This window comes from Telmatherina bonti, assembly GCF_933228915.1.
Source record: "Telmatherina bonti genome assembly, chromosome: 21".
Taxonomy (NCBI): domain Eukaryota; kingdom Metazoa; phylum Chordata; class Actinopteri; order Atheriniformes; family Telmatherinidae; genus Telmatherina; species Telmatherina bonti.
This window is the reverse complement of record NC_136630.1, coordinates 25,383,158-25,396,823: the sequence shown is the minus strand read 5'-3', so window position 1 is coordinate 25,396,823 and position 13,666 is coordinate 25,383,158. Positions and strand designations below refer to the sequence as shown.

The following is a 13,666-nucleotide window of genomic DNA, read 5'->3' as shown; positions in this document are numbered from 1 at the left end:
AATAAGCATAGCTAGCCAATAAGCTAAAAACAATCTTCTTGTCGTTAGGCTTTGTACTGGTAAAAAATGTCCAAAACACATTCGCAGCCCTCGTCGTCTTCGGGAGCGACGTCTACTGGGGGACCCTCCTCGTCCTCTTCATCTTCGCCCGCTGGGGGCTCGACCTCTCCCGCAACCGTGTTGAACGTACAGCCCGAGAAACCTCAACATTACACGTACGTAGCTGGTTAGCTGGATTAGATAGCTGGATGTATACAACCTCACGTGCAGTGGCATATTCATAACAACAACTAAATTTTATTGCAGCAGATGTGTGTGTAGTAAACTGTAGGTTGATTGAAATGAACTAAACAATGAAGATAGTCTGTTTATTTACTAGAGCAGGTCTAGAAGAATAGGCCTAACCTTTCTTGTTAACCAACCATCTCTTTTAAAATGGCTTTTATATCATAATTTGCTTCCTAAATGCTCTAAATGTGTGTCACTGTATAATACACGCTTTGTTTGTATAGCTACATGATATAGTAACTCCTAGGGAATAAAAGTTGGTCAATTGTAGACACAATGACCAGGTTAGGACTTATTAATGCCTGGAGAATAATCACAATATGTCGAAGCAGTGCACATTGTTTTAAACAAAGTAATAACACTGCACATATATGTATTTAATCTTTCTTATTGCCTCCATCTCGTTCAGATATCTCAAGGAGTTCAGAACTGAGCAGTGTCCCCTGTTTGTACAGCACAAATGTACACAACACAGGCCTTTTTCCTGTTTCCACTGGCATTTCCTAAACCAGAGGCGCCGCAGGCCCATCCGCAGACGGGACGGGACCTTCAACTACAGCCCAGATGTTTACTGTACCAGATATGATGAGGGGACAGGTACCTGCCCAGACGGAGATGAGTGAGTAAACTGAGGCTTCTGTGTTGTTCACAAGACTGTTTTACATCTTATCTATATGGTTTAACTACAATATGAACAGACAAAAACACTGCTTTCATTTTAAATTGCAAGTCTGGGTACAATGAAACACTTAATGGGGATTTTACATGTTTTACAATTTATGTTGAACCAAATATGGTGTTTTTTTGTATCAACTAAAATGTTTTGTAGCATTTTGTTGAACACTTCATAAGCTTTAAAAGTGCTGTTGTGTCCTCATGTCCATCACATTGTCCCGTCCATTTCCAAGATTTTCTTTTTACATTCTAATGTCTCATGCATCACAAGATTTCTTCGGTCAAAGCAAGACAAAGAGAGTCTTTCATGCAGTTAAAAGGCGATGAAGAACTGTTTGAGGATCCTCTGTTGTGTCTCATGCATAACCTTCACACGTAGCGCCAGTTTCTTTTCATTTGCGTTGAATTGTACACACAGCAGCTACTGACATTTACACACAAATTCAGTGCAAATAACAGACTGAAAGATGACTTGGGGGGCAGCTGTGGTTTCCTTTAGCCATGCTAATGAGCTACTTTGTGATGTGCTAAAAAAGCAATGCCAAACTATTCCCATTTTAACATCAGTATGGCCACTGTCTCACACAACAGGACTCTGTTCTGGAAATTCTGCATCTCCTGTAACTAGATTTTGTTGGTTTATAGCTTGAAAGGGAACAACAATGTAATAGTTTTTTTAAAAAGCAGTGTAATTTATAAATGTAGACAGGTAATGTCTCTAATCTAGAGATGGCTTGTCATGTCACTGCTGCATATAAAAACGTTCATTGGACTCATTTTATTTCCTTTTTCAGTTTTCAGATTACTTTTAGTTCCCAGTAACTTTTTTAAAATACTTCTGTGAGAAGATGACTAAAATTAATTTGAATCTGATCTAAAAGTGAAGCCTAAAATGTTGATTGTGTGCATGCGTCCACCCCAGACTTCACCAGGATCAGCAAATAATTACAAACCTTCTCATAATCAGGAACTTCAACGTTTCTTTGCTTCTATACAGCCCATTTCAGCAGTACGTTAAACCAGAGCTGTGTAACGTTTCTGGTCCTGGATATCTAATGTCGGTGGAATAACTGATTATACCGTTTCATGTTTTTCTTTCGGTTTTCCTCCTTAGATATCAGAGGGATTCAGCTCTCAGCAGACTGTCTAATTTCATATTTCATTGACGATTTGAACTGAAATGACATTTTTTTAAAGACCACATACTACCTGCTGTTATAGGGGTTTAGAAAAAATATCTTCTCATCACCCAATATGTGTGCCTCTTCAATCACAAACTAAATGATTGTGTTCTTACATTAATGCTGTAGCTGCATTTCCACTGTTCAGACCGCAAATCAAAACAATTTTCACCTGAAAACTCAGTGTTAAAATGAAAGCTGCTGGTCTCTGGAATCATGATGTGCAGACTTCATAAAATTTCTCCAGAGATTTTCTTACAACCACGTCCAGCGTTGAAGTCACATCTTGTGCTCACTGGGCTGCAGAGTGGAAATACTGTGCAGTTTAAGTGATAAGTGGGATGATCTCCAGGCTCTTCAATGTTTACTGTTTCTGAATTCTTAATCAAACAAAACAAACTATTTTAATACAACTATTTGTGTCCTGGAAGTTTAATTTTATTTAGCATTTTATAAACACATAAATGAACCAGTAAAAAAAAAAGATGCACTGGTGTTTTTAAAGGTTTGTGTTTGGTTTACTAATCGTTTGGATGTAATCAATGTGTTCCAGATGTCCATTTCTACATCGAACAGCCGGTGACACCGAACGGAGATACCATCTCCGCTACTACAAAACTGGATCATGCATCCATGAAACGGATGCAAAAGGCCACTGCAGCAAGAATGGCTCCCACTGTGCCTTTGCTCATGGATCACATGACCTGCGTAGCCCCGTTTATGATATCAGGTGCCCAAAGTTAAACTCGACTTAAACCGCCAAATCATTTTCAGCCTCCGTGTTGTCAGCAATGTTTCTGTTGTTTGCACAGGGAGGTGCAGGTGATGGAGTCCCAAGGCGGCTCGGGGGCCCCTGAGGGGGGCGGAGGGGATGGGCAGTCAGGACAGGCAGCAAGCACAGCTCTGATAGAGAAGATCTTAAGTGAGGAACCACGCTGGCAAGGTAATGTCATGTCTAAAGCCTGTTAAATACTCCCACCAGAAGCAAGAACGTTGTTCCTGTTCTCGCGGCTCTGAGAGGAAAACGACATCATTTTGTTCTACCGGACGTGAATGAAGACCGTTATCAACACATCAGGCTGGCAGAACTTTTATTCTCCAAGAAGTATCGCGTGATCGACGTGGGCGTGGTTAACACGGAAAAGCATGAAGCGGAAAGTTGCCGCTTCCACATTTTTGTGGCATTTAAACACACGGACGCAGCTTCATGCACAACCTCATTAAAGAGGGGCTATTATGGTATTTCCAGTTTTCTGAGCTTTCTACAGTGTTACAGTGTTGAATCCTCATCAGACATGTGAACGACACCGTTTTTTTATCACCTAAACGCATGTTTGAGTTTGAGTTCCAGCACTCTCTCCGTTCGGTTTCCGTGGTGACGAAAAACACGTCGTTTTAGAGAGTTTTTTCTACTTGGAAATCCTTGTGACGTCCCGGGGGATAAGGTTCGGTGATTGGTTACCTTCTACTGGTTAACAAGGGCATGTACAAATACATCAGGCGGGTGGAAAACGTGGGATAAAGTTATTTCCAACGATGACTGGTGAGTTTACCAAAGAGAGACATCCTGCTGCATTCGTTGCTGTGGGTTGCTGTTTTCCACTTCGTTTTCAGGGTCTGATTCAGGTTCCAACATGTAGGGCTGTATGCTATGTGTTGACATTGTATTTTGTTTTTTATTGAGTTCATATGAGCCTAATCCTTCTGTTTATGAGATGTTACAATGCAGTTGCGGTGAAAGAAAGCAGGTGCGGTGCGCGCTCCCGATGTAGTGCAGTGGCGGGAGGCGGGCTTAATGCGGAAGAGTCTCAATCCACTCGTTTTGCCCACAGGCTGATCTGACAGCCTACGGAGAGGGTCGGTCTGAAGTAAATAAAGCGATTTGTGACAATAACTCCATCAATCCCAGCCCTTCTGGTCTCAGAAATAAAAATAAATTAGCCTGAAATGTACATAATAGTTTCACTTTAAATGTGAAATAACTAGGTACACATAAAGCAGACATCGCCGCCTGCAGGGATCTTGCAGATGAAGCTTCTCGTGGAGTATGAATGGACCAGGTGAAAAATATTTTTTTCTTGTCTCTGCAGCCTTGAGAAGCGAGAATAAAGATTTTGCTTCTTGTGGAGGACGTAAGCTTAAAGCTTTTTTTTCATCAGGTTCATACATCCTCCACAAGAAGCAGCGGGGAGGGGTCACTGTGGGGGACGATGTCTGCTTTTATATGCAATGAACCCGGTTGTTACCTCCACCAAGGAGGTTATGTTTTTCCCAGTGTCTTTTTGCTCAGGATAACTCAAAAGGTTACAGACGGATTTTTACAAAAAAAAATGTCAAGAGTTGTTGGAAATGTGAAAATCATAAAACTGATTAAATTCTGGTGGTGATCCGGATCACCGTTTGGATCCAGGAATGTTTTAAAAGGATTCTTTAACATTGTGCTTGGCGAAGGTTTCCGCTCTCCGAGCGTTTGTCTAGTTTCATATTTAACGAAAAACTTTGTCCGCGGCAGGGCGGGTCGTGTACGCGGCTGGGTCCGAGTGTTTTATTGCCACATGTAAAAATGTTCGTATTTTCTCACCACCTCGATCAGCTGTTTTATTAAAACAATCCGTTTTACCTGCAACAGTAAAAACACGGAAGCAGCAACTCCGCTTCATGCTTTCTCCGTGTTAACCACGCCCACCTCAAATGTCCGACCAATCACGCGATACTTCTCGGAACCCCACAAGAAAAAAGTTCTGCCAGCCCGATGTGTCGAGAACTGTCTTCAAACGCGTCCGCAAAAAACAAAATGACGTCATTTTCTTCTCGGAGCCTCGAGAACAAGAAAAAAGTTCTCGCTTCTCGTGGAGGATGGAACTGAAGAGATTGGTTCGCATGCCGGTAGTCCTGTTTGTCACATGACGGTGTGATCCACTATGAATGTATGTTAGCATGTATCTGATTGTCCAATGCAGCAGCAGCTCTCCATATATTAGTATATGAAAGTAAATAACAGGTCTGTAAAATACCAAAAACAAGCTTCTTTCTTCTGATTTAGAGGATTTCCACTCATGTTTTTGCTGCAACCTGTCGTTATCATCTGCCTCTCTCCAGATAACAACTACGTGTTGTCCCACTACAAGACCGAGCTCTGTAAGAAACCCCCCCGGCTGTGCCGTCAAGGTTACGCTTGTCCTTATTACCACAACAGCAAAGACAGGAGGCGCAGCCCTCACAAGCACAAATACAGGTACGCTGTTACATCCTGCTCAGATAAACCAGTGTGGATTTCTGTGGATTCCTGTTAAAGTCCAGTTTGCTTCGCCGCCACAGAGCGTTGCCGTGTCCAGCAGTGAAACAGAGCGAAGAATGGGGGGATCCCAGTAAATGTGAGGGGGCAGAGGGGTGTCAGTACTGCCACACGAGAACAGAGCAGCAGTTCCACCCAGAGGTTTGTTCCCGTCACTGGGAGTGTAGCGGTGGCCTGAAATCACTGTGGATGAAAGAGAAATTGTTCTTCTTCTGTCGCAGATTTACAAATCCACGAAGTGTAACGACATGCAGCAGTGCGGCAGCTGTCCCAGAGGACCCTTCTGTGCCTTCGCTCACATTGAAAGTGAGTTCCTGCCGAACATTCAGTGATTCGTCTTTTTTTTTTTTTTTTTCATATGAAATAAAAATTGCAGTTCTCTAGTTGTTTTACATTTTTAGCATCAATGATTAACGTAACCTTTAAAATCTCTTCCAGAGCCCTTTGTTCCTGAGGAACCATCATTCCCCAAACCCAGTTCCCCTCCACCCCCGAGACCGCCGGACCCTCTACCCAGTCAGGAGGCTTCTCCGAGCCCCGGCGCTCACAGCATGGGACCTGGGCCTTGCTCCGTATCCGACCCCTTCTCCCCCTCCGCAGTGTCCCGTGTAGCAGAGCAGGGCTTGCTGGGGAGTGTTTTGTCTCTGTGTGAGGACATCAGCGGGCATGCAGAGCCTGCCTCTCCCTGGGCGGGAGAAGGAGGGTACGGCAGGGCGCCCGGATTTGAGCGGGAAGATCAGGTGAGGTGGACAGATGGTAGATCAAGGCTGGATTATCCAATGGGCATTGTGGGCACAGGCCCAGGGGTCTACGCCCATTTGGCCCATTTAGAGACTAGTGGGCCCACATCGGGCAAACACAGCAGTTTGCACATAAAACAAAATGTAAATAAAAGCCAGATAGTTACCCCACAGTGTCCAGTGTGTTTCTACTGGTACCACTGGCTGACAGATGTTAGAAATGCCGTTTTTACACGGTTTCATTCACAATTTTCACAATGTTGCGGTGGGGAGAGGGGGCTCATGCGACACTGTGGGCCCAGGGTGTAGAGTCCATTTATGTGTTTTTTGTTTTCTTTTATGAGAGATGACTGTTATGGAAGTTATATGATATTTTCTATCATATTTTAGTATATTAGCTTATATTACACAGATTGATTTTTATTTAAAGTTTATTTTTAGCTTTTGATGAGTGTGAGAACGGGGAGGGCAGACAGGTAATTTATGTCACATCCGGAGGTGGTGGTGTCTTTTTTTTTTTTTTTTTTGTTGGAAATCAGTGTCAGTGTCAGAAATGATTTTTTTTTTTTACCAATTTCAGGAGTTTTGTTGGGTTTTTTTTTGTTTTTTTTTGCTTAAAGAAAAATCAATTATTTGTAATTTTCTAAATCATTTCTTTTTTAAAAATTTTTTTTATTTGGATCTTTGGAAGTGCGTACAAAATCACACAGTCCACACTGCCACCGCCTTTAAAAGAAAAAGGCTGGTACACAGGGGCCTGTGCACTTTTAATCTGGCCCTGCAGTAGATGATAACTGGAATTGAAGAAAAGCTTGAGTAAAGCCGGTTCTTCTACTGTTTGTGAATTCAGGCTAAGCAGAGAGGCTTCGCCCTGGAACAGCGCAGTAGAGAGTTTTCAACAGCACAAAGCAAGCAGGTACGGTCCCAGCCTTCATCTCTTCATATTTCTGTTTTATTTATAGAAACATCCGTCAATAATTAGCTTGTTTTACTGTGAAACAGCAGAAGAAGAGGTTAAAACCGCTTTGCTTCCTCTTCAGGACTTGCTGGTGTTCCTGCCGGTCGGAAGCCCTTTGAGTCTGTCCTCCAGCATTCCCTCCAGTCTGGCCGCCACGCCGCCAAGCCCCGCCCCTCTCGGACCGCCTGGATCCAGCATCTCTTCGGGCATGAACGCCAACGCCCTGCCCTTCTATCCCACCAGTGAAACGGTGGAGTCGGTTGTTGGTATGTAAGGACGTCAATGTGGCACAACGGAAAACGTAAATCTGGGCGAAATTGTTAACGGTGGTTTGTGTGACAGAGTCAGCGCTGGACGACCTTGATCTGAACGATTTTGGTGTGTCAGCGTTGGAGAGAAGCTTGGAGAGCAGCTCCGCCCTGCCAAGTGTGGGAGTTATGCTTGGTATTTCAAAGCACACACACACACACACAACTAAAAAAATCTGCGAATGCGTGCAGCATCGGTCGGTGTGAGCGTGATGTAAAACGTCTTTCCTCTCACAGGAGGAAACCAGCTTCAGAGTTCAGCTCCCGTCAACATTCCCGGATCTTTTAGCAGCTCCGCTCCTTTCAGATCGCCTTCGCCGTCGCCGCCGGTCAGGCCGCACACTTCACCTTTCTTCTCTACTCACCTATCACAAGCTGGCCAATCAGAGAGCACCTTCCTGGGACCATCTCACAGCTCTTTAGGTGTCTACATCTGGATTCAAATCGTCAAAAGTGTGGGGAAAAAAAAAAAAGAGGGTCGTTCTCATACGAGTTGTTTTCTTGTAGGTCTGAACGGTATGAGCACAAATATATGGGAGCACTTCCCGTCAGGTCAGGGCTCTCCTGGCACGCCGCCTGCCTTGCTGCCCTCCGGCTCCTGCGCGGAGACCGCCAGGCTCAAGCAGGAGCTGGAGGACGCTCACCGCACCCTGAAGCAGTGGGGTAACAGCTGGAGACACACAGCTCAGGTAGGTATGTAGCGGAGCATGCACGTCCATGTGAGAGAAACGGCTGCTTCTGTAGTCCAGTCATCTGTAAGTTCATCTGAAGAACAACAGCTGAGGAAACAGATTCCAGGTTTTAAATGGTTGTCTGTCTGTGTGTCCGCTTCGCCTCGCAGTCATGGGCCACGCTCAAAGCAGACACGGAGGAGTCCCGCGCAAACGCAGCGCGGTTAGCCATGGAGGCGGAGAGAGCCAGGCAGGCCGAGGAGGAGGCGCAGAGACAGATTGCTCTCCTGCAGGAGGCGCTGGAGAGCTTACGAAGCGGAGACAATCCTCATCTTGCACTGCATCAACTTCAGCTCCTACACCGACTGCCACTGGAGTCGGTCCTTAGTTTACAGGCTCAGCTCTGCAGCTGCTTACATGCAGTGGAACAGGTAAGACCTGAGACAGCTGGTGACAGGCGTTTCTATCCAAATCAGCACGTTTTAGTTGGAACTGATGTTTATTTGGCTTTCATGTGAAGCTGCAGTGATTCACTGATAAATGATGAAACTGATGAAGCAGAATTTCACGTTTGTCGGAATAACTTGATCCTCCTGAGTTTCATTGGTCAGAGACGTGCATTTAGAAACAAACTGATTTCCTCATTTTCAATTTTTCAGTTCATTTTATTTTTATTTAAAAGGGACAATGCCACTTAATGAACGTCATATACAGTTTGCAGACGTAAACAAGCCAGGTTATAGCCATAGGCTAATTTCCATCTGTTGTCCCCTAACAGATGTTCCCCTTAAAATGACAAAATAAAACATTGTAAAAGCATATTATTCCATTATTAAACAATCATTATTATAAAAGTCATTACATTCGTTACATTAGTTAATACACCCAACAGACGTGACTGAGTACAACCATAACAGAGTGCAGTCAATATAAATAAAATTCAAAATAGCAGTGTTTCAGGGTGAAATACAAAATGCACAAAATCCACGAAGTCAGGGGCTTTAAGACATCGTTCACCCACAATGCAACAGGGTTACAGAAACCAGGAGGTCTACAGGGACACAACAACAGTAACGTGCTTGTCAGGGCAGATGTTTAGACTTCACTGCTTGTGTACTTCACCGTTTGCAAAGGCAGGAACCGTAACTTCAGCAAAGCTTGATGTTATCCTGACCATTGTTGTCCAGTTTCTGTCCTCGTCTCGTTTCTTCAGCGAGTAGAGTATTGATCTAAACTCCTGTAGACATCCGCTCTAAACAGTCCGTGGAGACTAACAAACTATCTAGAGAGGCACATTTAAGAACTAGAAAAGCACTGGGAGAGCGCAAACCTCCTCCGAGGGACACAGTTCTCCCCGTATTGGAATTATTTGTTCTCTTCCTATGTTGAGAATTCCCAAAGCCGCCTATATTTTCATATTCTGGATCATAATATCCAGAATGATTCCTTCACCTAGATCAGTCTTCGATATATTTAACAACCGGTTGGAAGCTTGTCCTGCAGTTTTTCCGAAGTGCTCCGACCATTTTCGTTGAAGTTACGTGCACAAATGTTGAAAATGGCCCTACCTCACAATGTAAAAGAATCCTTTTGAAAATTCCTGGATCCAAACTGCGATCCGGATCACCACCTAAAATTAAATCAGTTCTTCCTTTTCACATTTCCAACAACTCCTGAAAAGTTCATGTAAATCTGTCCATAACTTTTTGAGCTATCTTCGACACAAACAAACAAAGAGGTAAACGGCGGGGAAAACATGACCTTCTTAGCGGAGGCAACAATCCAGAGTCACTGTTTTGGACGGGACCGCATCTGTTACCAGATGACAAAAGTGTATTTTCTTGCACAAAGTTTACACCCATAAAAAGAGTTGCCAGGGATGACAGATAGCAGGTCATCTTCTTAATTAAACACTAAAATATAGTTGACATTCTGCTCCATTTGAGTCCAGAACCTCTGTGTTTTACAGATGATGGGTCAGCTTTGATATCTCTGTTTCATGCTTCAGGAATGTGTTGGTGTTGAAATGAATCTTGAGCTTTGCCTCCCTGTTGATGGAGTTTTCTTTGCTGTGCTTGTTTTCGCCGATTCCTACCCATCGCTTCATGTTCCTGCGATGTGTTGTAATGTAGACTGACTGGCTCTGATTACAGCATTATTTAATAAACAGCTGATAATGTGATGCTAATCTTAGCTGCTCCTTGTTCCTGATGGCAGATCTCAGCTCTGGGATTGTTCCCATGAGTCTGGATCAGTGGTTGTAAGACGTGTTGCTTCACTGTAGTTTTACATAAAAGCTCAGTTTAATTTGCACTGGTTTAATGTATTTAATCCCACTAAGACTACTGTTGATATTCAACACCACTGTGGACCTCTGAAGGATCATAATCAGGTGATGGGGACTTTTTTTAAAAGAAAGAACATGAGATAGTTTGTACATTTACCAGCCACTTTATCAGGTTCACCTTGCTTGTACCAGGTTGGACCCCTTCTTTCCTTCCGATTTGTCTTAATTATTAGCATCATAGATTCCTCAGAGGTTTCCTCCATGTTGACATGAAGCATCACACAGTTGCTGCACATCATGATGAGAATCTCCCGTTCCACCACATCCCAAAGCTGCTCTGTTGGACTGAGATCTGGTGACTGTGGAGGCCGTTGGAGGACAGTGAACTCATCATGATGATGAAGAAAGCAGCTGGAGATGATGTGAGCTTTGTGACATGGTGCATCATCCTGCTGGAAGTTTCCATCAGAAGATGCTCCACTGTGTTCAGAAAGGGATGGACATGGTCAGCAGCAGGACTCAGGTAGGCTGTGGTGGTTAAACCATGTCATGCTGGTACTAAGGGGACCAAAGTGGGACAAGAAAACCTCCACCCACCATCACACCAGCAGCAGCCTGAAGCCTTGATCCTGACAGCAGGATGGATCCATGTTGTCATGATGTTTCCAGCAGATTCTGATCCTACCATGTGAATGTGGAGCTGAACTGGAGACTCATCAGACCAGCAACGTTTCTCCATCTTCTATTGTCCAGTTCTGGTGAGTCTGTGTGAATTGTAGCCTCAGTTTCCTGTTCTTACTGACAGGAGGGAACCCGCTGTGGTCTTCTGCTGCTGGAGACCATCTGCTTCCAGGCTGGACGTGTTGTGTGTTCAGAGATGATGTTCTGTATATCTTGGTTGGAACCAGTGCTTACTGGACTTCTTCTTCTCTTTCCATCATCTCCAACCAGTCTGTCCATTCTCCTCTGACATCAACCAGACATTCTGGTCCAGACAAACTGCTGCTCGCTGGATATTTTCTCTAAACCCTGAGGATGGTTGTGTGTGAAAATCCCAGTAGATCAGTGGTTTCTGAATTACTCGGACCGACAACGAGTCATTTAAATCCCTTTTCTTCCTCATCCTGATGCTTCATCAAACCATCTTGAGCACGTCTTACATGACTGTGTTGAGTTGCTGCCATGTGATTGGCTGAGTTATTTGGTAGACCTGATAAAGTGGCCAGAAGTGCACTTTTTTTTTCTCTTTTTTTTAAAAAATATAATTTATTTCAAACTAAAAGAAACAAACTTTAAAACAGAACAAATAGTCATCACAACAAACAAAACAAGTTTCTTTAGTTTGAAAACGGTCTTGGAAGAAGTTGAACACTAATCTGGTCGAAAACCCCCTTATAAATAATACTCAAACATTACACAGGATCTCTGAAAAGTAATGGACATTATATTACATTACAATAAAACTTAAATAATAAATAGTGGCAATACATATAATAAATCATAATATACATAAAAATAACTTTCAAGCCCTATTTGCCTCATAACTTTAAGGGAAATGTTGGAAATGATCCATGACTTTAACGTTTCCTCTTTGCTGTTAAAGCTGCAGGTATCGTCACGCGGCGCAGTCATTCCCAGTTCTCCGACCTGAAGCATCTGTTTTCTGTTCACTCAGGTGGTCTACAGGAAGCAGAGGCAGTGTTGTGCGACATGTGGCAAGCAGGGCTCGGTGTCGCTGCCGTGCGGACACGGACTCCAGTGCGAGAGCTGCTCCGCCTCCACAGAGTGCCCCCTCTGCCCCGAACAGACCCTGGAGCAGCAGCTCTCCTGACCTCAGAGCAGTAATAGGACCACTACAGATTCCAGACCAGTCAGTCCTGATTCCACAGAAACCAGCCTGGATCCTGACCGATGTTTTCACTAAAGGTGTAATAAGAATATTGTAGGACGATAACAACATAAGCACTGATTTGTTTTTGTTTTTGTTTTTTTACTTTTAAAGATAACATTAACAGATAATGACCAGTGTTAGTAAACATACAGTAAACGCTCTTAATGCAGACTTTAGGATTAATAATCTTGCAACTGTTACCCACAAAAAAAAACCAAACCATGCTTTAGACCAGCAGCACTGTTCTTTAGCCCTGCTCTTGAGTTGTGCAAATGACTTAAAGATCTGCTGTTATTTAAACTCTGACTCTAAATATGAAGCATTTACATGCATAGTTTTAAATTGTGTATTTAAAAAAATATAATCTCACCTTAGAGACAATGTGTACCTGAAGTATCATCAATCCATCTGATTAGTAATGTGATCTGCTGAGGTTTAAATGCATCCACCTGAAATCTTTGGTTCTTAAAACTCCATAACATTTCATCCTAGATGAGGAGTTTTATTAGAGGATGGTGTTTGGTGCCTCTTCGCTGTGTTTCCAAGATCACCAGTCCGTGTTTTCATTTCTGTCTGTCAGCAAAATCTTAAAACTGCCTTGATCAGTGGATGATACAGTAAATAATTAGTTTTTTTTATATGTATTTTCAGGGTGTTGAGCCATTTAACAGGTCACTCTGAAAAGAGTTAAAGGGCATATTCAGTCTCATCCAGACTAAGATCCTGTATCGCTACAGCCAAAAAGAGGTCATTGCATCATTGTGCTGGTAGCACTTTTCACCATTTCTTTCTTTCCTTTAGATTATTTTTTCATAGATTTAGGGAAATAAAAGAAAATTGAAAATGGTCAATTATTAAGATATGAAAGAATAAGTAACGTTTGTTTGGACTTACAACAGAAACTCAGGTTTTTCATGTACTCTGTAAACATGAAAAAATGAGGTACTCAGTGTAGATGTTTGAGAATCCATCTTTTTTTTTTTTATTCTTACTGTAAAACCTCACAGTTTTGTTAAAACAGGCCCTTCTGCTACTTTTAAAACCAATGTGTGACAGGTTTCTCTGCCAACATTTTTACTTTTGTAGTATTCTTTACATTTCAATGACTCAAATGTATATAATATATATCATATATATTATATATATATGTATACACATAGTTAAGTGACATTATTCTTATCTCTTGCACTGATTAGACAAAGCATCAGGAGGTAAACAAAATGTAAATGTTTAAATGCAGGTGTGAAAGTGTTGATGCTCACTGTGATGGTCTTTTTTGGTAAAGTCATGCTCAGCATACTGTCCACATGCAACTCATGCAACACCAGTGTTTCCATCTGAGTGCATTTTTTTTTCTTTGTTTTTTGGTACT

At 42.8% G+C, this 13,666-nt stretch overlaps 1 protein-coding gene across 1 annotated transcript; it reads left to right on the top strand.

The window, feature by feature from the left end:
• The first annotated feature begins 64 nt into the window (after positions 1–64).
• Positions 65–12,890, top strand: unk (unk zinc finger). The gene is made up of 15 exons (XM_079261518.1): positions 65–215; positions 698–907; positions 2,698–2,874; positions 2,957–3,087; positions 5,244–5,379; positions 5,463–5,580; positions 5,661–5,745; positions 5,878–6,179; positions 7,030–7,095; positions 7,220–7,403; positions 7,480–7,581; positions 7,683–7,868; positions 7,953–8,134; positions 8,287–8,547; positions 12,079–12,890. Exons 1-15 carry the CDS (start codon positions 67–69, stop codon positions 12,232–12,234), a joined length of 2,445 nt encoding a protein of 814 aa, XP_079117644.1. The 5' UTR covers positions 65–66; the 3' UTR covers positions 12,235–12,890.
• The last annotated feature ends 776 nt before the right edge of the window (positions 12,891–13,666 follow it).

Excerpts from the sequence above, each read along its gene's own strand:
- unk (XM_079261518.1), top strand. The coding sequence starts at position 67 with ATGTCCAAAACACATTCGCAGCCCTCGTCGTCTTCGGGAGCGACGTCT. Across the intron at positions 8,135-8,286 it reads GCTGGAGACACACAGCTCAG|TCATGGGCCACGCTCAAAGC; the intron begins GTAGGTATGTAG and ends TTCGCCTCGCAG. Across the intron at positions 8,548-12,078 it reads GCTTACATGCAGTGGAACAG|GTGGTCTACAGGAAGCAGAG; the intron begins GTAAGACCTGAG and ends CTGTTCACTCAG.